Source organism: Acomys russatus, chromosome 8, assembly GCF_903995435.1.
Source record: "Acomys russatus chromosome 8, mAcoRus1.1, whole genome shotgun sequence".
In the NCBI taxonomy this organism is placed as follows: Eukaryota; Metazoa; Chordata; class Mammalia; order Rodentia; family Muridae; genus Acomys; species Acomys russatus.
Window position 1 is genome coordinate 16,590,814 of NC_067144.1, and position 26,844 is coordinate 16,617,657.

At 44.1% G+C, this 26,844-nt stretch overlaps 2 protein-coding genes and 1 non-coding gene across 3 annotated transcripts; 1 reads left to right on the forward strand and 2 right to left on the reverse strand.

The window, feature by feature from the left end:
* Positions 1-1,495: 1,495 nt before the first annotated feature.
* Positions 1,496-15,964, reverse strand: Fbxo45 (F-box protein 45). The gene is made up of 3 exons (XM_051149765.1): positions 15,511-15,964; positions 7,336-7,692; positions 1,496-2,863 (listed from the first exon to the last, which is right to left on the reverse strand). Exons 1-3 carry the CDS (start codon positions 15,820-15,822, stop codon positions 2,678-2,680), a joined length of 855 nt encoding a protein of 284 aa, XP_051005722.1. The 5' UTR covers positions 15,823-15,964; the 3' UTR covers positions 1,496-2,677.
* On the reverse strand, positions 10,895-11,038 carry LOC127193498 (small nucleolar RNA SNORA79). Its single transcript, XR_007831140.1, has one exon. It is a non-coding gene; the product is annotated as a small nucleolar RNA SNORA79 (small nucleolar RNA).
* A 3,973-nt stretch (positions 15,965-19,937) lies between the features above and the next one.
* Wdr53 (WD repeat domain 53) lies at positions 19,938-25,148 on the forward strand. Its single transcript, XM_051149766.1, has 2 exons — positions 19,938-20,433; positions 24,504-25,148. Exons 1-2 carry the CDS (start codon positions 19,954-19,956, stop codon positions 25,098-25,100), a joined length of 1,077 nt encoding a protein of 358 aa, XP_051005723.1. The 5' UTR covers positions 19,938-19,953; the 3' UTR covers positions 25,101-25,148.
* Positions 25,149-26,844: the final 1,696 nt, after the last annotated feature.

Sequence of the window (26,844 nt, forward strand, 5' to 3'; positions counted from 1 at the left end):
CCACAACACTAACACTCTCAGTGTTATCTCTGGTACCCTCTGTGTCCTTGTGAGGTAATGAGGGGAGCAAGATTTCCTACTCTACAGATGAGAAAACTCTAGGCAAAATTCAGCACAAGTACCCTCAACCTTTGGCAGCATTCTGAAACGAGGGCATTTTAAATCCTTGTGGTCAGAACACATCCTAGTCCCAACACCACAGTCAGGACACAGAGCCCGAGCTTTAGTATTTTTAAGCCATTCCAAAATCCAGCCAAGCTTGAGGGGCAGTGATTTAGGAGGTTTATGTTCAGTCTTCAGGTACAACTGTGTTCTTCTATGTGCTCCTTAAGTACCAGTGAGATCATGGCCTCCTTCAACACTGCACAGTTTGCCTTAATGATCTGGACAGCCACTACTGGTCCCTAGTAACAAACAGATCAGGCTATAAATGGAAGTTCTCCATTCTCTTGATGTTCACTCTAAACTAGGAACATTCAGATCTTTGAGCTAAGAATGGCTTGTTGTTCTGGGAACAGCAGTGCACAGCTCCAGTCCCAGTGCTGGGGAGACTGACGCACGCACATCTCTGAGTTCAATGACAACTTGAGCTGCACAGTGAGAACCAGTCTTTAAAAATCAAAAACAAAACAAAACACGGAGAGAATGGCTTGGTGTTAAATAGTTAAGCAGTTATCCAATTCTAGGATCAATAAGGAACGAGTAACCATGTGATTTCGTTTTCCAGTCAGCACCTTCAAAAATTTGTTGCAAATGAACGTTTACAGACAAGACAAAAGCAGAAGTTATAAACCAAACTCATCAGGAGCTGGAGGACTCGTCACAACCCAACAGTGTGGCAAGTGTGTACGGACTGCCATCACCTCTTAACTAGTCAACCTCACGCTTAACCAAGACTTAATCATTTTTTAAACGCCACCAAATTGAGTTGTTCTAGACCAGAAAAACAAAACAAGAAAACAAGAAAAACAAGACAATTTCTGGGCCAGATAGCTTCCCTAAGAAGTTTAACATAGAATTCCATCTTGTACAAGGTTTCTTCTCGATACAGATTATCAAAAGAATCTTTAACACGGTTCTTTTTCAAGCAACATAACAAATACACAATAAATCCCTGTGACCCTTTCAGGAGGCAACTACAGACTGACCTAAGGCTGAAGACTCCTGCTTCATAGCAGTACTGACAAGTTTAGTTCTCAAGGACCCCAAGAATCCCAGCAAGCTGCTCACTGTCCCTAATTTTATTAGATTTAGAACAAAATATACATACAGCAATCATGTAAAAAGTACAAAGATTTTACTTGCCTTCATCAGTTCTTACGTATCTGAACCACATTAATTATACTTTAATATAGAAAGATGTTTCTGTTCTAACAAAAGAAAACAAACAAACAAGAACACCTCAGCTCTTGTGTAGAATTATTAATTCCAGAGAGTGTTAGTGAGAAGGTTTATGGGTCAAAATAGGAAATAACGTTCTTTCCAACGAAACTTTCAATTTGTTGCCAACCTGCAGCATTCAGCGTTAAGTCCCATGGGGCAATGCCTAGGTGACTAAGGATAAATAGCCTTCCCTGCTTCAGGCCCTGATCAGATGGGTAAGTAAACATTTTGTTGACAGCCCCAGTGGAGACTTTGAGGCTTCGATTGTTGTATAATGTAAACAATATGAAATTAAAAATTCTTCATAACATCTACAGCATTATAAAGTTAGGAAATAAAGGAACCGCTGACCATGTGTTCTCCTAGGGTTTATGCTAATGGTGCCCATACTGAGTCCTGTGAGAGCAGCTGGGACTGTTCTGTGTGGAGACCACTCTTCTCAGAGGGCCAAAACTAAAGCCAGATGCCAAGGGACACACATTCCTATTACGTTTGTATCAGCCTTGCTAGCATATGCATAATTATAAGTAGGTCTGCTTTCCCAGTCGTCAGCCAATTGAGGAACCTTTATCATAATTGTTAGAGCCATGGACTATAAGCCCAAAACATTATCAAATGACTCAGCATAACATGTCTCCTCTTCTTGTGTTACCATACTGTCCCCAAATGTCACTCTTAATTTTGTACCATGTAGTGATTTTTTTAAGAAATTGAACTAGAACAAAGCAATTCCTTTGTCCTTTTTCTTTTTCTTTACAGTTTTTACACACATTATATATACAACTTTTAAAATAGCTGCACAATTTTGTTTCTCGTTGCTAGAGAAGTGCAGTCCAGGCAGACCATGCTTCTCAATATATTAAAAATATTAAATAAAACCCAGCCAGTTTCATACTTTCTAAAGTCAAGCTGGCTGGAAATAAAGGGACCGGAGAAAAAACAGGCAGTTGTAAGATGGGACGGAGCCTTCTCCATGAACACCACAAGTCAGTCTTGCGATTCCCTCCTATAGCACCTCTAGGCGCTCACCTCTAAGCTGGAAGCGACACACTGCTCACTGCGGCAACACGCATGTCAACTGCCCACTCAGCCCACTGCAACCCTGAGGATTTTCTGGCCCAGTGGAGAGAGGGAACACTGCGATCACGTCTGCTGCAGAGCTGCTTCTCCAGTTCTCAACTTCATGTGTTCTCGGGATGTTTCTTGGGCATGCACACATGATACTATCACTTCATGGTTCCACTTCCCACAAGCAGATCTCTTCTCCACTGTCCTCCTTCCCAGAAAGCCACTGTCATCCATCCAAAGGTTTTCCAAGGTACACCAAAGTCACTTCTGTGTTGCCATATACTGCAGAGACTGCTGGGTACAAGCAGGCCTTTGGAAGTCCTCGGAAGGCAACCCCCAGGAACTCATACCCACGTTCGAAAGCTAAAGTCTTATCCTCCATGTCCAGGATGACTCGGATCCTCTCTCCTATCTGTAAACAGACAGCACATGGTTAGCAGGGGCTCCACCAAAGGCCATCTAAAGAAATGATACAAATTAGAAAGAGGAAAAGTACAAAGAATCTCTATCTTCTAAGTTATCTCTGCAAGCCAGAAGGGGGATTTCTGGATGGGGTAAACAGCTTGAAGAAGGAACACTATTCTTAACACAAATGCTTATCTTGATTTTCTTTTTGGATTTTGAGACAAGGCTTCTCTGTGTAGCCCTCACAGTCCTGGAACCCACTCTGTAGACGAGGCTGGCCTTGAACCCACCTGTCTGCCTCCCAAGTGCAGAGGATTAAAGGCGTGAGCCTATGCCACCATGCCTGGCTTATAAAAGAACAGCAGCACTGCCTGTTTACACTGCAACCTCAATACATCCAGCTTTCTCCCTTTTGAAAGCTGAAACAGCAAGCCTGTGTCACCTTTATAGTTTGCAACTATAAAGGAATGCTACATTGTATGCCGAAGAGTGGCAGTAGGGCTAGCCACTAGCTCCTCTGACAGGCTGCTTGCTCAGCATGCACGAAGCTCTGGGTTCAACCCCAGCACCACACAAACTGGGAATGATGGCGAATGCTAGCATCCCCAGCACTGGCGAGGTGGGAGTAGGAACACAGAAGTTCAAGGTCACCATTGGCTACACAGTGAGACCAAGGCCAGCTAAGCTACATGAGCTCCTGTCTCCAAAGGGGGGAACTAACAAAGTCCTAAGATCCACAATTTAATTTAATTTAATACTTCCTGATTATGGTGATTCTGTTGTTATTTAACTTTCCGTCATTTATTTCCTGTCATAAATGACTGGCAACACCTGCTTTTATCCACTCTTTGCCCAATTTGACCACTAACATATCCAATCTTACTGTCTTCTAAATTTTCTTTACCATGCCTACCAAACAATACAAACAGAACACTGCTCCTGCTCCGTCAGGCAACACTGTTTATTAAGCCAGAGTCCTTCCTTCAACCTCAGAAATGAGCCCTATTTTGCAACAGATTAAGAAGACACAACTAACTCTGCTGAAATTCTCACATTTGCCTCACCTTGGGACAGACAGCATGTACGTTCACAGTAAAAGAACCAGGAAGCACGGGTCTCACTAGTGTTGGTGTCAGTTCTATGACAGCCAAAACTATACTGGGCTACACTATCTCGGGGTGGGGGTGGGGGAGTAGATGGCAGAACCAGACAGTGTGGAAATGAGTGAACACAAACTCCACCCAACGGCATGAGAGCCCAGAGACTGCATGAGAAGCTCCCAGGGAGGTGGACGAGTAAGCAGACAGGCCTAGGAGCCAAAAAGTGCTGCTGCACACCACAGGGGCATGGGGTTTACAGCCTTGACAAGTTAATGCCTTGACAAGACCTGGCAAGTTAATGTCTGTACTGAAGAATACAGCAGTTTCTGGGGAAAAAAAGACATCCCAGAGTTGTTAATATACCTTACCCACACATCCAACTTTCAGTTTAAAAAAAAAAAAATCACTGGAATAAAATAGGAAAAGTATGAATTTCAAAGTGGTGGGAAATTAAAAGAGACTCAACCTGGACCAAAGTTTTCTAATTTGACAAATAATTCAAAGTATTTATAGTTATTATATATGTGTGTGTCTGTATATATAACTGTGAAGTTATACACACACATATATATATTAGTATATTACAGATATTCTAAATATGTCCAAAGAATTAAATAAACAAGAAATCTCATAGAGAAATAGAGACAGAAAAGAAAGCAAATGAAATCTGGATCTAAAACCTACAATAGCCACATCTCATTAGTCAAAATGGTACAATGAATTGGCTGGGCATGAAGATAGAACAATAGAAATTATGCAAATACACAGGACAGAGTGCCCAGCATGGGGACACACACCTTTAATTCCAGCACTCAGGAACAAAGCCCAAAACAAAATGGAAATAAAACACTGAAAACAAGGACATCAGCATTTTCTTTTTTTGTTGTTTTTGTTTGGTTTGGTTTTGAAATAGGGGTTCTCTGTGTAGCCTTGGCTGTCCTAGATTGCACTGTAGACCAGGCTGGCCTTGAACTCACAGAGATCCGCCTGCTTCTGCCTCCTAAGAGCTGAGATTATAGACATGAACCACCTGGCCCCGTTGTGCACCTGAAGTGATAAGACTGCACATTCCAGGCTGGAGAGAAAGATGGCTCAGTGGTTAAGGGCACTACCTGCTCTTCCAAAGGTCCTGAGTTCAATTCCCAGCAACCACATGGTAGTTCACAACCATCTGTAATGTGATCTGATGCCCTCTTCTGGCCTGCAGGTGTACATGCAGACAGAGCACTGTATACATAATAAATAAATATTTTTTAAAAAAGAGACTGTACATTCCTCTCTGTAGGATACATACAGAACCTTAACAGACAACAAGAAAGTGAGTTTATGAAAGAAAACTTTGCAGTTTTTTGCACTTCAGAAAACTGATGTATCTTTTTACCATTTACATTAGTGTAGCAGAGCTGATAATTTTATTACTTTTTTTTTTTTTTTAATGTGGATGGGTGTTTTTCCTGTAAAGGCCAGAAGAGGTCATCAGATCCCTGGGAACTAGAGTTCTGGACAGTTGGTTGTGAGCTGCCATGGGTGCTGGGACTTGGACCTGCAGTTCTCTGCAAGAGCAGCTAGTCTTCTTAACCACTGAGGTATCTTACCAGCCCCTGAAAGCATTATTGAAACTTGAGATTTTGGCTACCTGTGGCTCCAAAATATGAAATCTACATTTCCTCAAGGCTTTTACAGATTTAAAATAAAAAGATATATTTTAAATGGGGGATAGGAAGCCAGGCGGTGGTGGTGCACACCTTTAATCCCAGCACTCAGGAGGCAGAGTCAGGCAGATCGCTGTGAGTTCGAGGCCAGCCTGGTCTACAAAGTGAGTCTAGGACAGCCAATGCTACACAGAGAAACCCTGTCTCGAAAAATCAAATAAATAAATAAATAAATAAATGAAGATAGGGGTGGGAGCACTGGAGGGAACACTCAAAGGTTAAGAACACCACTGGTATTCTTCCAAAGACTCTGAGTTCAATTCCCAACAACCACATGGTGGCTCATAACAATCTGTAATGAGATCTGGTGCCCTCTTCTGGCCTACAGGCACAACACTGTATACATAAAAAAAAAAAAAAATTGTGTGCATATGTGTCTGCAAATGTATGCAAGCGCCCACAGAGGCAAAAGGCGGAGTCTTATCCCCTGGAGCTGGAGTTAGAAGCAGCTGTGGACTGCCCAAGGCAGGTGATGGGAACTGAAGTCTGGAAAAGCAGCAAGTACTCTCAACTACTGAGCCCACTCTCCAGCCCAATTTCTAGAATCTTTTTGAACTGTTGGTTTACACTTTCCCAAATCTATAATAAATGGCTTTAAGACACAAGGATTGTAATTTTGATTCTAGAATCAAATGAGTGCTAGACATTAAGATGGAATAAGGGTGGAGAGGTGATTTAGCAGTTAAGAACACTGTTGGCTCTTCTAGAGGACTGAGGTTCAATCCCCAGCAATGTCTGTAACTACGATTTTAGAAGATATGACTTCTTCTGTACTCCGAGGGCACCAGGCATGCACATGGTTCAGACATACATGCAGACAAAACACCCATACCCATAACATAAAGTTTAAAAACATATAAGATATGAAAAACAGCCATCTGTCTGAACTTGTTTGTCGCTATAGAAAACACTGACACCTCCAGGGACTTTGAATGCACACATTAGTAAGGAGCAGAGAGTGACTGTGCATGTGTAGGTACACACATGCATTTGCTGTGGTGAGGTGACCAGAAAAACAAAACAAAAACATCTTAGATGTTTCATGACCCAGGAAAGATGACAAGCACACATGAGCCAACACACCGCAGCCCTTGGGCAGACTAGTCTTGCAGCGTAGATAAGGTCTTTTCCAGCAGACGATGCTTCTTCGTTCACATTACCTAGAGCTGATGCGATGCTGAACCAACAGAGCTGGAAGTGTGTTTGAGACACACCAACAGCAAGGCCTAAAACAGTTACTCTTTGGCCTGTACAGAAAAAGCTTGGCAATTTCTGGTCCAGAGCAAAGATGGATTGCTCAAATAATGTATTAAGAAATACTGAGAAAACCAGGAGTGGTGGCACATGCCTTTAATCCCAGCACTCAGGAGGCATAGGCAAACGGATCACTGTGAGTTTGAGGCTAGCCTGGTCTACAAAGTGAGTCTAGGACAGCCAAGGCTACACAGAGAAACCCTGTCTCAAAAAAAAAAACCAAAAACAAACAAACAAACAAACAAAAAAAGCAGCAGCAGAAAAGAAAAAAAAATACTGACATGCAACATTGTATCATTTATTTAAAAATTGCCAAAACAAAGACAAAAACCTATATATAAAAAAAGTTCATGTTTTAAACAAACTAAGGTGTGATTCAAAATGGCTGATACTGAGAAAGCAGCACTTCTCACCTGATATTTTGGTGCATTGTTGCACTGTGGGAAACTGCCATTGACTTCCCCATTATGTAGTAGATTATTGTCCACCAGATTCCAGCCCCAGCTCTGGTCGTCACTCCCCAGCAAGGCAACATAGCCTTGGCACTGCATGGGGGCCCGTTTCGTAGCAATCCCTATCACTGCCACAGTGCCCAAAGGGCCCTCCCACCATACTTCCCAGGCGTGGCGGCCCTCACTGAAACCAATCTTGGTCCTTGCACCATCGGTGCTCTGAGCGATGGGGTTCCGATGTAACGTGAAGCCATTCTTCTTGATGTAGACATTCCTGGAACAGTCATTCGTGCTGAAAGCATGCTGGAAAGCACGTACCTAAAAACGTAAGAAACAGAACCAAAAAAGTAAGTTTGATTTTTCTTGAATATTAAAATGCAACAAGCTAGGGCTAGAGAGATAGCTCAGAAGTTAAGAGTACTGGATGCTTTTCCAGAGGTCCTGAGTTCAATCCCCAGCAACCACACAGTGGCTTACAGCCATCTGTAATGAGATTTGGTGCTCTCTTCTAGCCTGTAGGTGTACATGCAGGCAGAACACTACATACATAATAAATTTTTTTTTTAAAGGCAACAAGCACCCGGGTGTGGTGGCGCATGCCTTTAATCCCAGCACTCGGGAGGCAGAGGCAGGCAGATCTTCGCGAGGTTAGCCTGGTCTACAAAGTAAGTCCAGGACAGCCAGGGCTCCATAGAGAAACCCTGTCTCGAAAAACCAAAACCAAAACAAAATAAAAAAGGCAACAAGCTAAATGTGGTGGCTCAAACCTGTGATCTCAATCCTCTGGGATGCTGAAGCAGGATTGAAAATTCAAGGCCAGCCTGGGCTACTTATGAAACCTCATCTCTCTCCTTTGGCCCAAACCAAAAAACCTGAGGCATGGTGGCCTTTAACCCCAGCACTCGGGAGGCAGAGGCAGGCAGATTGCTGTGAGTTCAAAGTGAGTCCAGGATACCCAAGGCCACACAGAGAAACTCTGTCTCGAAAACAAAAACAAAAATAATCTGAGGCTTTGTGTTTATAAATAGTAAGATTATTAACTTTAAGTAACACACGATTTCCAAATAGTGACTAAGGTTTCTGGATGGGAAACTAACATTAGATATTGTGCCCTGTTAAAAATAATTCTGAGCTAGCGCGAGGCATGGTAACATATGCCTGCAGGCCTTACTAATGCTTGAGCCAGTTTTGGATGAACATGGGAAACAGAGGCCCGTCCAAAGAAAGGGTGAGAAATCCGATAGCCTTATTGACCAAATTCCAAACTGTAGCATAGCTTCTACAAATAAACTTAAACCATCAAACACACAACTATCCTTGTACTTTAGAGAAATTCCTGAAATAATGACATATGGTAATTGATTTGAAACAGCCAGAGGCAGAGTGCAGTAAACATGAAACTTTGTCATGAGTCACTGGTAAAGCTCGGCGTAAATGTGTATGGAAATTCAGCAAGCTACTTTACTTTTATTTACACTTACGTGCTACAGTTTCCACACTGTCAAGGCTGTGATCCAGAAGAACTACAGCCTAGTGTGGTGTATGCTGTAATCACTGCCGGGAAAGAAGAGGCAGGAGAGCCGAAGCTCAAGGCTATCCATAGCTGCATATCAAGTTTGAGGCCATCTTGGGACTACATCAGGGCTGAGATCACTGATAGAGTGCTGGCCCTGCACAGGCAAGGGAAGAAGTGTGTGTGTGTGTGTGTGTGTGTGTGTGTGTGTGTGTGTGTGTTGAAATATTATATAAAGAACTTAGTCATAGCAGCTCTAAAGTTTAGGAAAGGTTTCAGTGCTCACAAACTACCTGGGATCCGCAGTTTACTTGCTCGGTATTACTCACACCCTGCTATATCACCACGCTCATTGTTTCAAGCCACCTAGAGAGCACACGAATTCAACCAAATGGAAGCCAGACATGGTGGCGAGCACCTTTAATCCCAGCACACAAGAAACAGAGGGCAAGAAAAGAGCCCGGAGTTCAAGGGAAAGCTAATCTTTGAGTTCAAGAACAGCTTAGTTTTTACAGAGTAAGTTCCAGCCAGGGATACATGGAGAAACCCTGCCTAAAAAATAAAATAAGGACTGGAGAGATGGCTCAGAGCTTAAGAGCACTGTCTGCTCTTCCAGAGGTCCTGAGTTCAATTCCCAGCAACCACACGGTGACTCGCAACCATCTATAATGAGATCTGGTGCCCTCTTCTGCTAGGGAGGTGTTCATGCAGACAGAGCACTCATCCTTCCCTTTGTCCCAGTGACAGCCAAGGATACACCGAGAAACCAGGGCTCTTGTTACCCAGGACAGCCACGGCTACATCGAGGAAACAAACCCTATCTTAAAGAACAAAACAAAATATTAAAGTCACAGTTTCTGAACAAGCTCGATTTTCTATTTCCACAGCATGGAGACCTACCTTAGGGCATCTGAGTGCACAATCTCCCTAGCTCACCAGCCCACCCTCATTCCCCAGAATAATCTCCCTTCCTCAACAAATTGTCTCTAGGTCTGTTTCTGAAAAAGAAGAAAAAAATAAAATAAAATAGCTTAGGCTATAAGTCTGATATTTAAAGTATAGTAGATGCAAAGTATTTGGGAAAACCAATGCTACGTGGAGATAGGTAAAACTTGAGTTATAAAAAAGAACATTTGCTGGGCATGGTGGTGCACGCCTTTAGTCCCAACACTTGCGAGGCAGAAGCAGGTGGACTGCTGTGAGTTCGAGGCCAGCCTGGTGTACAAAGTGAGTCCAGGACAGTCAAGGCTACACAGAGAAACCATGTCTCGAAAAACCATAAATAAATAAATAAATAAACGTGAGCATTTCTGGAAATGGCGTAGCTCAGTGGTAGAATGAGTGCTGAGCATGCATCAGGCCCTGGTGTTGAGCTACAGCACGGAAGGAGAAGTGAAGGGTAGGGAAGGGGGGGAGGAGGCACGATGGGCCACCTGAACACTTGCCAGGATTGTATCTTGCTGTTGCCCAGGCTCCTTGGGAGTTCTATTTGGTCCACCCGCCCTGTCATCTGTCACCCATGTGGAGCTGTCCTCTGTGGTGGCTCTCTCAGCCAGTGTCCTTCCCTCTTCTATGCCCTCTGCATTTCAGGCCTTGTCTTTTTAAAGCACGGCTTTTACTTCATTGTTCTTCTGTTCAAACCTGGATGGCGTTTCCACTCGCAGAATCAAGTCCAAACAGCTGCTTCAGAAGGCCTTCCATGACATACCTAGTCCCAGGTCACCTTAACATCGCAGTTCCCTTCATCAGTCCATCTGGAAAGTACTGCCTTTAGCCTAGATTTCCTCTACTCCTGGGCTACCAGGAGCTGCCTCTCTGAAATCCGTGGAGCATCTCAACAACAGTATGAGTTCTGCTCTCTCACAGGTGAACTCGCTGCCATTCCCCTAACCTCTAGCTCAAGTGCTGCTTACATTATGCAAGGCAAATAGCTAGGAGTCCTCCGTAGCTGCTCCTGCCTCATCTCTACTTCAAAACTACTGTCAAATTCTGTAGATTCTTTTAAAAAAATGTTTGATCCCACAAATTTCAGAGAATACATAGATAATCCTAATATCTTAATATTCTCTGAGTGAAAAAAAAATTAACTTTAGTTTATGATGACCTAAAATCCTAGTGCCACGTCTAAGGCAGCAGGAGGAACAGCCATCAAGCTCTGTAGATCGCGTCTCCTGCGTCTGTCCGGTCCTCTCTGTCTCCACTGCCTACTCTCTAACTGCTCCACCTCATCTCTAGAGTCTTCTTCCACCCTGCTCTCTACACTGCAGTCAGATCAAACCACCCATCCCCACATCCACTTTTCTTGCTTCCAATTAGAAATGGCTTCACTGTAGTTTGTCCCATTTCTTTTCATCTTATTCAAACCAGCATCACCTGAGCAGCCAGATTCCCTCCTCAGAGGCTCCTCCTGGGCTCTTTAGCCTTGTATTTTAGGTCTCACTGACCGTATGCATCATGTCTTGTAAGAAAGCCTTCCTGACCCCAGTACCTAGTAAAAGTCTCCATTACTGACACTCACAACAGCATGTAACTCCAATTTATAATACTTACCATACGCACTTTTACAACTGCAATTATCAGATTAATAACTACCCCCCAGGCTAGGGGTGTAGCTAGCACGTATTCAATCCCTAGAACTGAAAAAAAGAAGCAGGCAGGCAGGCAGAGAACGCATGCACGCACACACATGCCCCTGACTAGACTGGAAACCCCACAAAGGAAAGTGTTGGTAAGAGTTTGCATTTTTGCTTTCCTTGTTCTTTTGCTCAGCTTTTCATAATGTTTCAAATCCACCTCATCTTTTTTATTAAAGGATTTATTTATTTAATATTTATGCAATATTCTGTCTGCGTGTGTGCCTACATGCCAGGAGAGGGCACAAGATCTCATTATAGATGGCCGTGACCCACCATGTGGTTGCTGGGAATTGAACTCAGGACCTTTAGAAGAACAGCCAGTGCTCTTAACCACTGAGCCATCGCTCCAGCCCAAATCTACCTCATCTTAAAGTTCAGCTTCGTATCATCTTAACCTCAAACCTTTTCTAATTCTCCACTCAACTCTTGTTGAAGTTTTTCTTTTTTAAGATTTACTTATTTGCCAGGCACGGTGGCACATGCCTTTAACCCCAGCACTGGGAAGGCAGATTCAGGCGGATCACTGTGAGTTTGAGGCCAGCCTGGTCTACAAAGCGAGTCTAGGACAGCCAAGGCTACACAGAGAAACCCTGTCTCGAAAAACAAAACAAAACAAAGTGTTTTTATTCATTTTATGTATATGGCTGCTCTATCTGCATGTACACCTACAGGCCAGAAGAAGGCATCAGATCACATTATAGATGATTGTGAGCCACCATGTGGTTGCTGGGAATTAAACTCAAAACCTCTGGAAGAGCAGCCAGTGCTCTTAACCTCTGAGCCATCTTCCCAGGCCCCTTAAGTTTTTTCTTTCCATGAACTTCCAGTATTCCTACATGCACTAAGGAGCAATGTGTGCCATGGGTCAGTTATTTCTATACATTCCCCTCAACTAGTCCGAGGACTTGTAGGTTCTCTGAGTCCTCCTAAACTAACCTTCCATCTCCACAGTCATTGCCTAAAACAACCCAGGACAAGCCCATCTGGTGGCTGCATTAAACACAGCAGAAAATTAAACAAAGTATTAGAAACTTCAGAAAACTAAAATCTCTCTGGAAATATACAAAACTCGTATCACCTTGGGCTGCTTGCAGGGAGGGCTGGGTAAGCAGGCAAAGGGGGACATGTTACTTCTACTGCTGCTTCCCTCGTATGAACACAGCATCTATGACATGCTATGTGAATCTTTTGTGTAGGTGTGGTTGTGTGAATGTGTGTACTTACTGGGGCACATAATCCCAGTGTGAACACTGGCTGGCTCCCTCCTTTGCTCACTTGGTCTCTGGGCCCCGCGCTGGGGTTGCAGATGCATGCCAGGCTGGCTTTTTCACGGGTGCTGAGAATCTGAACTCAGGCCCTGCAGCTTACCCAGCAAGCAACTTACGCACTAAGTCTTCCCCAGCCCTTTATCTAAATCTGGACTCACATACACGTAACTATCAGAAGTAAAAAACAGTATTAATTTAGCCAAGCGTGGTGTTGTACACCTTTAATCCCAGTACTGATGGAGACAGAGGCAGGCAAATCTCTGTGAGTTTGAAGCCAGACTGGTCTACGAAGTGATTCCGGGACAGAAAAGGCGACATAGACGAGGGATAGTGGTGGCACACGCCTTTAATCCCAGCACTGGATGGCAGAGGCAGGTGGATTGCTGTGAGTTCGAGGCCAGCCTGGTCTACAAAGTGAGTCCAGGACAGCCAAGGCTACACAGAGAAACCCTATCTCGAAAAACCAAAAAAGTATTGATTTATTTTGCTTTGTTTTTTTTTTAAACAAGATTTCACTCTGTAGTTCAGGCTAGCCTGAAATTCATCAAGCTGACTTCAAATTCATGTTGGTGCTTCCACCACAGCCTCCCAGTGCAGAGAGTTTAGGTGTACATCACTGTACCAGGCTCCGAAACCTTAAACTTGGTAAAATTAACAAATCTTAAGGGAAATTTTTAAAAAAATATATTTTTTTTGTAGCTCTAGCTAGCCTTGATCGCACAAAAGACCCACCAAGGCCAAAATTTTTCATTTTAAAGTTAAAAACGCTGAATATCGAGCAAAGTAGGACAATACTGAAGTCTTCTGAACTCTCCCATAAATTACTTATACAAGTAATACCCATTGACTATGTGCCCTACACAAATACAATCCTGGCAAGTGATTTTCTCTTACTTAACAAGAAAACAAGTCGGGCGGTGGTGGTGCACGCCTTTAATCCCAGCACTTGGGAGGCAGAGGCAGGCGGATCGCTGTGAGTTCGAGGCCAGCCAGGTCTACAAAGTGAGTCTAGGACAACCAAGGCTACACAGAGAGACCCTGTCTCGAAAAAAAAAAAACACACACACAAAAAAACAAACAAACAAACAAAAAAGAAAACAAGCAGTTTGGGTGGGGTAACATCTGTCTGCAACTCTAGCCGCAGAGGTTGGCACTCTTCTAGACTCTGCGGGCACTGATAGTCACATACACATAAACACAAAAAAGTCTTGCCAGGAGTGGTGGCACTTTAGTCTCAGGACTTGGGAGACAGAGACAGGTGGGTTTCTGTTAAGTTCCAGACCAGCTTGGGCCAGAAAGTGTCTCAGAAAAAAAATGAAAGACTATCTATCCGGTAGTAGGCATGTTCAACAGCAGTGCCTCCTTCTCTTATCACATCAACACTTGTCTGAATAGACAAAAATAAAGCAGTAGCCGAGGCCCATATCACAATCCCAACACTCTCTGACAGAAAGGTGACAAGTGGGAGAGTACTCTGAGCTACATGTGAAGCCCTGTCTCCAAAAAGACAGACATAAAATAAGTGTGTATAAACACATTTATAATACATATATATTAAAAGAAATAGTGCATCTATTTCACATGCCAAAAAGGAAAACTTACTTAGACAATCACTGGCAAGATAGCATTTAAAAAGGGATACGCTCTACGGGGTGAGTTCCAGGACAGACACAGTGAAACCCTATCTCGAGGTGGGGAAATGGGTATGTTTACCACATTGCAGATGAGAATTTATCATCTCTCATATGTGTTTTTTGCTTTGTTTGAGGCAGTCCCTCCCTTTATATAGCTCTGGCTGTCCTGGAGCTCGCTATACAGACCAGGTTGGCCTTGAAGAGATGCATTTGCCTTTGTCTCTGGAGTGCTGGGATCAAAGGTGTGCATCGCCACACCTGGCGACTGCTCTCCTGAAGAGCTACCATCTATCTAAATGAACCAAGGCCCTTTGTTTGTATGGGCTGGACACTACTTGGTCCTGCACTCCAACTTTGTTATGAAGGCACAAGAATCAAGGATAACAACAGCAACAAGAAAAACTCCGGCAAAACAGCAATCAACATACTAAATGACAGAAGAGACATCAACTGAGTAGAACTATGAAAAAGGTATCAATAACACCGGTACAAGGCAGTTTTATTAGTTAAATGGCGCCAATGGGAGGACGTAATACTAAAATCTCTTTCTTGCAAATTAGTTAGCAGGATGCCTAACCTCATACTAACTTGGAAGCGTTAAATATTGTGGGCCCTGAGAGAACGTGGGCGGAAATAATGAAAATGTGCTTATTAATCAAAGCTTGGAAAAGGGGAGGTGAACACAAAGATCCCAACAACTAAACCCATCTTAAAGCAACCGAGATGAACTAATGTCATCAGTCTACTTGGAGGCCAGGAAAATATTCAGTCAAGGGTACTGGCTGGTGGTCTGTCTTTAGGAGCAGAGACTGTCGAAAGTAGGACGAGTAATTAAACTGAATGGTGGGAAACCACCTAATATTTTAAAAAGTGAGGTGGGTTACGTAGCAGAACTTCAAGCCAAAGAAAGGATCTTTACGGAGAGGAGGGGTGAGAGAGGTATTGACTGGCTGGAGCCGTGGAAAGGCGGGATGATAAGGTTAAACCTGACATAAGCTTTGAAGGGACCCCCACCCCATCCCCAACCCCCGAGAGTGGCAGGCAGGTTAAAAGCCGGGTTTCGACGTGGCCCGGGATTCCCTCACCTTGGCCTTGTAGCTGGGCAGGTTGCAGAGGATGTCCGTGCGCAGAGCCTCTTCTGCTAAGCTGCGGGCGCACAGGCTCCGCCACACCTCGCTGTTCTCGTCGCCGTGGAGGCAGCGGTACCAGTGCTTGCACACCAGGGCGCAGCTCCGCAGCTCGGACAGCTCCAGGTAGGAGAACACCAACTCCAGCACCCGGCTGGGCAGCCGGCCGCCGGCCCCGGAGGACCCCGAGCCCGAGCCCGAGCCCGCGCCCGCGCCGCCGCCACTTGCGCCGCCCGAGGCTGCCCCAGCCCCCGGGCCCGGCGCCGCCATCGCCTCAACAGCCGGCCCGAGGGCCGCCGCTGCCGCCGCTTCGCCCCGTCTCGGCACGGGAGGCCAAGCCTCGCCTTAGAGACCGGAGCGGCTCGCTGACCGCCCCTTTCAGCGCCAGCCGCCCGCGCCTCCACCGCTCCCGCCCCTGCCCGGGGGCGTCCGTCGCGCGCCCCGCCTCACTAAGGGCAAACGCGCCGGCCGCTCGGGTCCCCGCCCCTCGTAGCCGCTCAGCGAGGGCGCCGGAACCACCCGCCTCGCCCGGCCCGCCTGCGACGCGCCCCGGGATCCGCCATGCGGGTTGAGGGCAAGAAGCAAGGGCGCACGCCCAGCTCGCCCGCCGCGCCTCTCAGCCCGGAAGTGACTGCTCGGCGGAGGCGCCTCGCTCCCTAAACTTGGTGGGATTGGATGCTGCGCGTGAGGTCATCACTAGGCGCCGACCGGGAACGGGAAGCGAGGTATGAGGCTGATGGCTAGTGTGTTCTGATCTCCTCTCAAGTGCATTTTTCTCTTTTTCGTCTGATGGCCTTGAATCAGCTTTCCTTGGCCTCTCTTCCTACGGAGTTTCTTGTTTCATTTGCTTTCTGCGCAGTCTCCAACTTTATTCATGACACTTCCCTTTTTTTGCTAGCCAATTCTTAGTTCCTGCACGGTCAATTCTGTTTGGACCCATTTTCTTTCCCTTTGGGCAGTTGAGGACCTCTTGTCTTGGACAGGTTAGATCCATTTTACTTTATTTTATTTACTTTGAGCAATTGACATAGTCTTTTTCCTGGCCAAGAGCGTAGGAACTCACCAAAACATCTGTATCAGTACTCATTCTAAAAATAAGGAGGCTAAATCCGAGCAACCCTTGTAAATATGCAGCCAAAAACAAGTTTAGATAATCTCAAAGTGCCATTTGAATACTAAATGTCACAACCGTTTTGGACAAAATGAGTCCCATCTCCTACTAAAAAGATTAAGGAAAGGTATAGTTTGTTCTTTTCTTTTTTTATTTGTTGCTCCCAAGAGGGAGAATAAAGTAGATGCATAAAGGAAAAGAAATCCAGCATTATTCAGTTATACTAAGTCTTCAAATTTTAAAGAGCACCTAGGGGAAAAAAAAGGATAACAGGAGCTGAAGTGATGGCTGAGCAGTGAGGAGCGCTTGCTGCTCTTGGAGAGGACCCGAGTTTGTTCCCAGCGCCTATGTGGAAGCCTAAGGCTGCCTGTAACTTCAATTCAAGGGGAGCCAAGCCCTCTTCTGTGTTCATGCATGCCTGAGAGGCACATACGTACATGCCATACACATAAAGTAAAATAAAAGAACTGCAATGTGAGCCTGGCATTATATGAAGTCTTTAAATCTGGCTTTTGTATAATTCTCAAGACAGTTCTAAGAAGTGATGGTTATTATAATAATAGAGTTCACAGACTCAGAGGTCAACTCCAGTGTCATGCAATCTTTGTGTAGTAAGAAACCTTGCCTGAGACCCACCTATGTGTAATTCACTTCCTGTTTTTCAGTAAAAACAAATGAACAGCAACTACTGGTTCCCTACTGTGGTATAATTACATGCTTATGACTTACTAATCCCTTCCTCAGGATGCCTTTCAGCAAGTTAAGTAACCCAAATTCTTGTCGGTTTCGTCAGTGCTCGTGCCACAGTCTTCTAGTTGTTTTGGCTGTTGCTCAGTTTCTCCACACCAGGACTAACTTTAGAGAACCCAAATCTATGAGGAGGTGTTGACTCGCATAATATAGTAATGGCCATCTCTCTTCACAGTTCCTGAATGTTGAACCAAATTTTGTCTGACAGTTACATTTCCCTTAAGTTTAGTGGATCTGAAAAGAAGGTAGAGAAGCATGTAGAATGGTCAGGTTGAAAGGCATTGACAAGGCACTATGCTACAGAGTCTATAGCCCAGCTACTTGGGACCAAACTGGGCAAGGCAGAGTCAGGCAGCTTCTGTCTCTCCCTCTCTCTCTGAGCCTTACACACATGAATAGCAAAAATGCATAAATACAGGTGTGGCTGGAGAAAAACACTTGACAGTAGAGATGTCATTTCTCAGATTCTTTCTCCTTTATTTTGTCTCTCTGAAGACAAGTCTTTGAAGTATTTAATGGATATCGTTCTCCCTCTTGTACGCCGATTTCTCTGTGTAGCCCAGGCTGACCTGGAACTTGATGTATAGACCAGGCTGGCCTCTGACTCACAGATAGCCACCTGCCTCTGCCTCCTGAGTACTGGGGTCAAAAGGTGTGTGCCACCCAGCTTCATTCTGTTGTCTCTATCCCTGTTATTCAGATGACTTTTAGTGTCATATTATCGCCCAACTAGCATCAGGATAGTTTCAAAGTAGAAAAAGTTTGCCTTTATCACTCTCTTGTTTTCTTGTTACAAGTCTTTAACCTACTTTTCATGGACCTCGCCTTGTCCTTCCCCGTGTGGGGAATGTTTACAGTGGTGGTGCACACCTTTTAATGCCACAGGAGCCAGTTCTGAGCAGGTAGAATGGATTCTGCCCTTTTAAAAAATGCTCTTAACCTACCCTACTTTGCTTTTATGCACTCCATGATCTCATTAGGAGTTAGAGGAAATGAAACTATTATCTAATTACAGTAATCCATATTAAGATATGAGTGATTCTGTGCAACTACACAGGAGAAGACAAGCTTAATGACTTGATAAATAGAATAGTGGCGTTAAACCATTTCTACTAGGTTGTCTGATCCAAGTGTAGAAAATCAGTGGCTTAAAAACAACTAATTTTCTAATTGTTTTGACTTAGCTCATAGTTAAGTACATTCTCCCCATAGCCATTCTGCCGTAGCATTCTCTTTGACACACATTCCCTTTTTTTTTTTTTTTTTTTTTTTTTCTTTTCCCTTGCAGGTCTCAATATGTAGCCTTGAAAGTGGCCCAGAACTCAAAATCTTCTTGCCTCAGCCTCCCAAGTGCTATGATTACAAGTTTAGCACTTTTGGTAATGATCTTTGGATGTGTTTTGGAGACCAAATAATTTTGAAGGCTCTAATTGGATCACTAATAAGTATTATGCATGATAAATGTTGATTGGCTACAGTAAAAAGCCTCACTGAATATGTAACCAAATGTTTAGATGTATTTATTTGATGCATATGAGTAAATAATCATACATAGACATGATGTACGTACCTCGTGGCCCAAAGAAGGCACCAGATCTCCCAGGACGGAAGTTATTCATTGGCTGTTGGCCACCAGGTGCATCCTGGGGACCTATGCCAGTCCTCAGCAAGAGCAATAAGTCGAGTTCTCTTAACCACTGACCTACCTCAATGGTCCCAAATGACATATACATTTTTGAAGTTTTCCTAACTTTTTTAAACAACCCATTTATATTTCTTTACTATTTTTTTGGACTATGCAAGTGGTCAATAAATACCCATGTGATTCATTTAGAGTCTGGAAATTTAATTTTTTCCCTTTCTGGTGCGTACATATGTACTGTTCTTAAATCTTATGGGATTAATGAAATAAGACCTACTATTAGCCGGGTGATGGTGTCGTGCGCCTTTAATCTGAGCACTTGGGAAGCAAAGGCAGGTGGATCTCTGTGAATTCACGGCCAGCCTGGTATACAAAGAGAGTCCAGGACAGCCAGGGCTACACAGAAAAACCCTGTCTCCAAAAAACAAACAAAACAAAACAAAAGACCTACTACTGGATTTATGGAGAAAATTATCAGAACTTTATGGTATCTATAATAGTCCTTTTAACTATAAAATTTATTCATTGCCTAACTTCTTATGCTTTAGGTAGAATTTAGCCAAAAGCACCTTTAAAACTGAGTTAACCCATTCAACAAACAAACAAACAAACAAAGGATAAGATTAGGAAGAAAACCTGCAAAAGCTTGCAGCTGCTAGTCAGCATGTTTGGTCTCCTGTGGATAGATGTGTACTAGAGAGGCAGAAATCAGTCTTAGGTTTACCTAGAGTTCTGGAGGTTTGGTCTTTAAGTGTCTTTGAGAGGAGGAGGCAGTTGAATTTTTCAGCTGTCTTTAAGATCGGTTGAAGTGTTGGTTATTTGTCTCATCATAGCATCAAGTTCTTGTATAGAATCTGAAACTGGCTTCTTTCCTCTTCTCAGAGTTCCAGAGGCCATCATGGCAGTCAAGTGGACCAGTGGGCATTCTTCTTCTATCCTCTGCCTGAACGCAAGTAAAGATGGGCTGGTGGCTTCAGGAGCAGAGGGTGGAGCTCTTGTGGCATGGGGTGAAGATGGGTCTCTACTAGGACACATGCAGTTGGAAGGGGCTGAAGATGTTACCAGTGTCTTGTTTTCTCGCTCCTGCGCCACCAAGCTCTATGCCTCCCACGGAGAAACCATCAGTGTACTAGACGTCAGGTCCCTTAAAGGGGCCCTGGATCATTTTCATGTGAATGAGGAAGAAATCAATTGTCTGTCACTAAATGACACTGAAAGTCTGCTGGCTTCTGCTGATGATTCTGGGGCAATCAAAATCCTGGACCTGGACAAGAAGAAAGTTACCAGATCTCTGAAGAGACATTCCAACATCTGTTCTTCTGTGGCTTTTCGACCTCAGCGGCCTCAGAGCCTGGTGTCCTGTGGCCTGGATATGCAGGTGATGATTTTGCAAAGGGCACTTGGGTAATTTCTGAGGAGGGCTTGCTAACAAAATCAAGTATGTGTTTGGTTGGTTTCCTTGACAGTTCTGGGAACTGAACTCAGGACCCATATATGCTAAACATGTACTCTACCACTGAGCTCCTTCTCACTGAGCTGCTGGAATCAAATTATTGATCAGATGTTTTCTGTTCTCCGCTAACATTTCTTACCCAGTTGTGAACTGTAGCCTTACTTCTACCTGAGTGCTTGCCTGACAAAACCGACTATATTTTACTCATTAGCCTTTTGTCTTCCTTTGTCCATCCGTAAAGACAGAAATTCTAAGGCCTTAGGCTTCAAATAGATGATTTTAATACTTTAAACAAAGAAGGGGTAGTTTTATATCAGCTTAACAAGACAAACAAACTAAAGGGGGGTGCTGAATTTAGAGTTGATCCACGCATTCTCTTTGTTTATTTGTTTTTCAAGACAGGGTTTCTCTTGTAGTCCTGGCTATCCTGGACTCACTTTGTAGACCAGGCTGGCCTCGAACTCACAGAGATCGCCTGCTTCTGCCTCCCAAGTGCTGGGATTAAAGGTGTGCACCACCACTCCTGGCTCTCTAGAAACTCTTAAGAGGTTTAAAAGCACTGGAGAGTTGAAAGGTCTGTTCTTACTTTAAATTTTGAGATTCTTGACGTGCGTGTGAGTGACCAGAGCAGAACACTGTATGCAGTGCCAGCCTTTGAAAGCAACATCACAAATTTGCCTGAGTTCAAAGGAAAGAGATGGAGGTACAGAGTACACGGTGTGGGGAAAGCTAGTGGGTGTACTTCTCTGTTTTCACAGGTGCAGAGCATGAGTTAGTATGAGAGGTTTTAGGTAATGTGAACTTTCCCACGGTGAGCTGGCCTTCCTCCTGCAAGAGAAAACTCTCATCACTAGGACTGAGTACTTAGGACTTTGGAGTGCTTTGCACATACAGTCTTCATTCTGTTCATGCCTTCCTAGTTATTGGGCCTTTTAAAAAGCATTTGATTTTATGTGTATAGGTGTTTTGCCTGTGTATATATGTCTGTGCACTGCTTTGTGCGCATGGTACCTGTGGAGGCTAGAACTGGGCATTGGATTCCCTAGAACTACAGTTACAGACAGCTGTATGCCATGTGGATGCTGAGATTTGAATCAGGGTCCTCTGGAAGAGCAAACAGTGTGCTTAACTGCTAAGCCATCTTTCTAACCTCCTATTGTTCCTTATAAAAATTATTATTATAAACGAACCACCTCAGGGCTGGAGAGATGGCTCAACAGTTAAGAGCATTAACTGCTCTTCCAGAGGACCTGGGTTCAAATGCCAGCACTGCATGGCAGCTCACAACTACATGCAGGCAAAAAAACCAATGCACATAAAATATAAAAATTTTTTGTTGTTTTTTTTTTTGTTTTTTTGAGACAGTGTCTCTCTGTGTTAGCCTTGGCTGTCTTGGACTCACTTTGTAGACTAGGCTGGCTTCGAACTGACAGCGATCTGCCTGCCTCTGCCTCCCAAGTGCTGAGATTTAAAGGTGTGTGCCACCATGCCCGGCCCCATTATAAATAACTTTTTTAAAAAGGAACTACCTCACTAGAATCAGATATCAGTCTCTGCCTCCAAAGTCCATGTTTTTTCTCTACTCTATGAGGTATTCTCAGTGTCATCTATGCGTGAAGTGGTGCTGCACGCCTTTGATCCCAGCTCCCAGGAGGCAGAAGCAGTCAGATCTCTGAGTGTGAGGCCAGCTAGAGCTACATAGAAAGTTCCAGGACGACAGCCAGAGCTATGTCACAAGAGATCCTGTCTCACCTACTATAGACAACAACAACCACCACCACAAGTCAGTATCATCCACAGGGTGGAGGGCCTGGCAGCAGAACCAGTAGCTGGCCTATGTTCTCCGACACTCACCAAACAATAAAGACCACCCCTGAAAAATATTTGTGGTGCTTCTGTAGAAATTCACTATAGATTCAGTCAATACACAATTATTCTGGGTGTTTTTGTTTTTGGAGACAGGGCTTTCTGTGAAGTCCTGGCTATCCTGGAACTCACTCTGTAGATGGGGCTGGCCTCGAACTCAGAGTTCTGCTTGGCTCTGCCTCCAAGTGCTGGGGTTAAAGGCGTGTGCCACCACAGGCTCCTCCTGTATTTACGTATAGGACACAGTTTCCCAGCAGCCTACAACTAGTTCTTGACCAAAGCCTTCCTAAATCTGCATTCGCTACCCTCCAGTTGGGTCATCCTTTGATTTTCAGTAAGCACCAGGTGGCTGCTGGTTATAAGAAGGCTGATAGAGTTTGTTTTGACTAGTCACTCTCTCATCCTTCAGCTAGACTTGTTTTCACCACTGGCTCATTAACCACTAGGTGTGGCAGTTAGAGAAGCAAAAATCACCTGTACTCTAGGCTAGATTGGAAATGGACAGGGCAGAAGACAGGCTCAGCAAGAGTTCCCTCTGCTCTTGCAGAGGACTTGAGTTGGGTTCCCAGCACCCATGTCAGGTGGCTCACAAGTGCCTGTAACTCCAGCTACAGGGCATGTAGTGCCCTCTTCTGGACTCCCTAGGCATACACATGTGTGCATAGACACACACATAAGTAAAAGTAAAAGGAATCATTATGAATGGGCTGGGTGTGCATGCCATCTCAGCATTTGGAGGCAGAGGCAGGCAGATCTCTATGAGTTCCAGACCAGTCTGATCTATATAGTAAGGCCTTGTCTTTTTAAAAAAAATTTTTTAAATCTTTTTAACAAAATGAAGATCCATTTTGCCTCCAATTCTCTGTGAAACATTTTAGGGGCATGTAGTTGCTAGAGAACTTTTTTTTTTTCTTTTTCGTTTTTCCAAGACAGTTTCTCTATGTAGCCTTGGCTGTCTTGGAGCTCATTCTGTAGACCAGACTGGCCATGAACTCAGAAATGCACCTGCCTCTGCCTCCCGAGTGCTGGGAATAAAGGCGTGCACCATGAAGCACGGCTGCAAGAAAACGTTGTTAAACATTTGGAGAAAGGCAGGGTTAGACAATTGGCTGCTTTGACCTGCCAGGTAAAGTCTCACTATGTAGCAGAGGATGATTTTAAATTCCTTCCTCTACCTCCCAAATGCTGGGTTTGCTGGGGTGTAGAACAATACTTATCTCACCCGCCCCAAAACTGATTTTCACTAAATTAAAAAAAGACTCTGAGCTACGCATCGTAATGCATGCACTGGACAAACAGGCAGAAGGGTAACCACAAAGTTCAAAGCCAGCTTACCCAACATAGCTTGAAATAAACCAAGAATTTGTTTGGCAGGTCAAATATAAAGTATGAAAAAGAGAGGGGTTTTTGTTGTTTTTGTTTTTTTGTTTTTGTTGTTTTGTTTTTTGAGACAAGGTCTCACTGTGCAGCATTGGCTAGTCTAGACCTGGCTATGTCCACCGAGCTGACCTTGAACTCATAGAAATCTGCCTTCTATGCCTGATGGTGTTGGCGGTGGCACACCTTTAATCTCAGGGAGGCAGAAGTAGGCAGATCTCTCAGTTTAAGGCCAGCCTGGTCTGCAGAGCGAGTTCCAGGACAGCCAGGGCTACATAGAGAAACCCTGTCTCAAAAACAAAACAAAACAAAACAATGACATCCTCTTTCCTCTGCCTCCTGAGTACTGTGGTTAGAGGCATGTGCTACCATGCTACCTGGCTTTGTTTCCTTTTTTTTTTTTTTTTTTTTTTCTTTAATTTGAGGAGTGATTTTGGCAATTACACCCAGGGTTTTGCAGATGACAAATAAGTGCTTTTGCCACTAAGCTATGTCCTGAGCCCAACAATTGTATTTTAAGGGAGTCTGTTCTATAAAAGTTTTTAGGATCTGGCTTTGTAAATTTTACCTCTGCATCTTGATTCTAGCTTTAGGCTAGTGTCAGTAACATTACCCTAGCATGTTGTAGTAGCTTCTGACCATTTGAAATGTTACAGGAACTACATCATATTTCATTAGAAGCTCAGTAAGCACTATAGTTGAGCAACGTGGCTAGAACACCGTGTGACTGTGTAATTTCACCTTGTTTAAAGGTGATGCTGTGGAGTCTTCAAAAAGCCCGTCCTGTCTGGATTACAAATTTACAGGAGGATGAAACAGAGGAAATGGAAGGCCCTCAGTCCCCTGGTCAGCTCCTAAACCCGGCACTAGCCCACTCTGTCTCTGTGGCATCGTGTGGCAATGTTTTCAGCTGCGGTGCAGAGGATGGTAAGGTGCGCATCTTCAGGGTGATGGGAGTCAAATGTGAGCGAGAGTTGGGATTTAAGGGTCACGCTTTGGGGGTATCTCAGGTCTGCTTCCTGCCCGAGTCCCATCTGCTGCTCACCGGAGGGAATGACGGGAGGATAAGGCTGTGGGATGTGAGCAGCGCAATGGAAAAGAAGCAGAAGAGCCCCGCAAAGCACACCCACAGGAGGAAAGCAAAGAGAGGCATTTGCCCCGGGCAGGGTGGGAACTCCAGTGCCGCAGCAGCAGATGGGGAGGAACATGCAAAGATTTTGCCAAAGCTCAATATTGAACATGGAGAGAAAGTGAACTGGCTGCTGAGTACAAAAATCAAAGGGCACCAAAGTATATTAGTGGCTGATCAGACAAGCTGTGTATCTGTGTATCCCTTAAATGAACTGTAGGTCCAATAAAATGCACTGTAAGAACTGACAATGTCTTTTTGGTTTTCTCTTGGTTTCCTTGCTTCCTTATTTAGACAGTCTCACACTTGTAGTCCAGGCTAGTCTAGAACTCAGTAGCATATAGCACAGGCTGACCTCAAACTTGTAGCAATTTCATGTCTCAGCCTCCAAATTCTGAGATTGTAAGTGTGAGCCCCCTCTCTGTTCTGCTGACAGAAGACAATTTTATTTTCTAGGTTAAGAAAAATTCTTGCAGGCCGGGTATGGTGATGCACGCCTTTAATCCCAGTACTCAGGAGGCAGAGGCAGGTGGGTCTCTGTGAGTTCAAGACCAGCCTGGTCTATAAAGTGAGTCCAGGACAGCCAAGGCTACACAGAGAAACCCTGTCTCAAAAAAAGAAAAAAAATCTTGCGTCAAACTATTTGTCATATGTAGAATCATATCAATTTGAACTAAAGAGATTTATTGGATCATACTTCATATAATAAGTGACATTAGAGTTTGGATAAAGAGATTCATTCAGGGCTGGAGAGATGGCTCAGAGGTTATGAACATTGGCTGCTCTTCCAAAGGTCCTGAGTTCAATTCCCAGCAACCACACGGTGGTTCATAACCACCTATAATGGGATCTAATGCCCTCTTATAGTGTGCAGGCACACTTGCAGCCAGAATACTGTATAAATAATAAATAAATCTTTTAAAAAATAAAGTAAAAGGCAACTTAGGGGAAGGGGGGGGAGAGAGAGAGGGAGATTTTGACTGTTTACCAACCATTCAGTGTGCCAGGTATTTGACTCAGTATTTCATTTTTCTCATATAGTTTGAGGCTTTCACTATGTTTGTATCTTACTTTGATTTCCTATAATTTTCCATTAAAAATAAGAATTTTGGTTAGGTTTTACAATTTAATACTTTTTCCATATTCTTCTTGTTTAAAAATATGATTTTCCTGCCACAGAAAGAGAAAGGTGGGTGAAGGAAAGGGACAGGAGAAAGAAAGTTCAGGGGGAAAGAAAGGGAGGTATCTTTTGGTTTAGTTGATTTGGTTATAGTAAACTATTGCTGCCATATAAATAGCTGTAATTTGGCTTGCATTTAATATTTAGATTTGAATCATAGTTGCTAAAGAACTGTATGCGTAAGACATTTATACCTAATGCTGGATTTGCACATATTTAAGCAACTTTATACACGATTTTAGTGTAGGAATTAGTGATAAACCCTGGACATCTAATACTCTTTTTCTTTTAAAAGAATGCAGTCCTTGGGTCAGATGTGATGGTGCATGCCTTTAAAAAGCATGAGACAAGTGGCTCTCTGTGAGTTCTAGGCTATCCTGGGTTACATAGTAAGTTCCACACTAGCCAAGGCTCACCACCCTGTCTCAAAGGGGGGAAAAATGCAGTCGTCAGTTCCTCAAGTTAGCTCATCAGGTCAACTGCTTGCTCTGCAAGCCTGACAGCCTGGGTTCAAGCCCAGGACCCAAGGAAAGGCAGAGAAAAGGAAAGCTGTCTTCACAAAGATGGCCTCTGACCTTCACATGTGTGCTCATTCTCGCTCGCCGGCCCACCTCCCTCCCTCCCTCCCTCCCTCCCTCCCTCCCTCCTTGTTTCTCTCTCTCTCTGTCTCTCTCTGTCTCTCTCTCTCTCTCTCTCTCTCCACACACACCACCACCACCACTACCACCATACATGTATTCATACAGTAATAACTGAAATTTTTAAAAGAATGCAGCCTTGGTGA

Coding starts and splice junctions, on each gene's coding strand:
- Fbxo45 (XM_051149765.1), bottom strand. CDS start 15,822: ATGGCGGCGCCGGGCCCGGGGGCTGGGGCAGCCTCGGGCGGCGCAAGT. Junction 7,693..15,510: donor TGCCCAGCTACAAGGCCAAG/GTGAGGGAATCC, acceptor TTACGTTTTTAG/GTACGTGCTTTCCAGCATGC. Junction 2,864..7,335: donor ACAATGCACCAAAATATCAG/GTGAGAAGTGCT, acceptor GTCTGTTTACAG/ATAGGAGAGAGGATCCGAGT.
- Wdr53 (XM_051149766.1), top strand. CDS start 19,954: ATGGCAGTCAAGTGGACCAGTGGGCATTCTTCTTCTATCCTCTGCCTG. Junction 20,434..24,503: donor CCTGTGGCCTGGATATGCAG/GTGATGATTTTG, acceptor CCTTGTTTAAAG/GTGATGCTGTGGAGTCTTCA.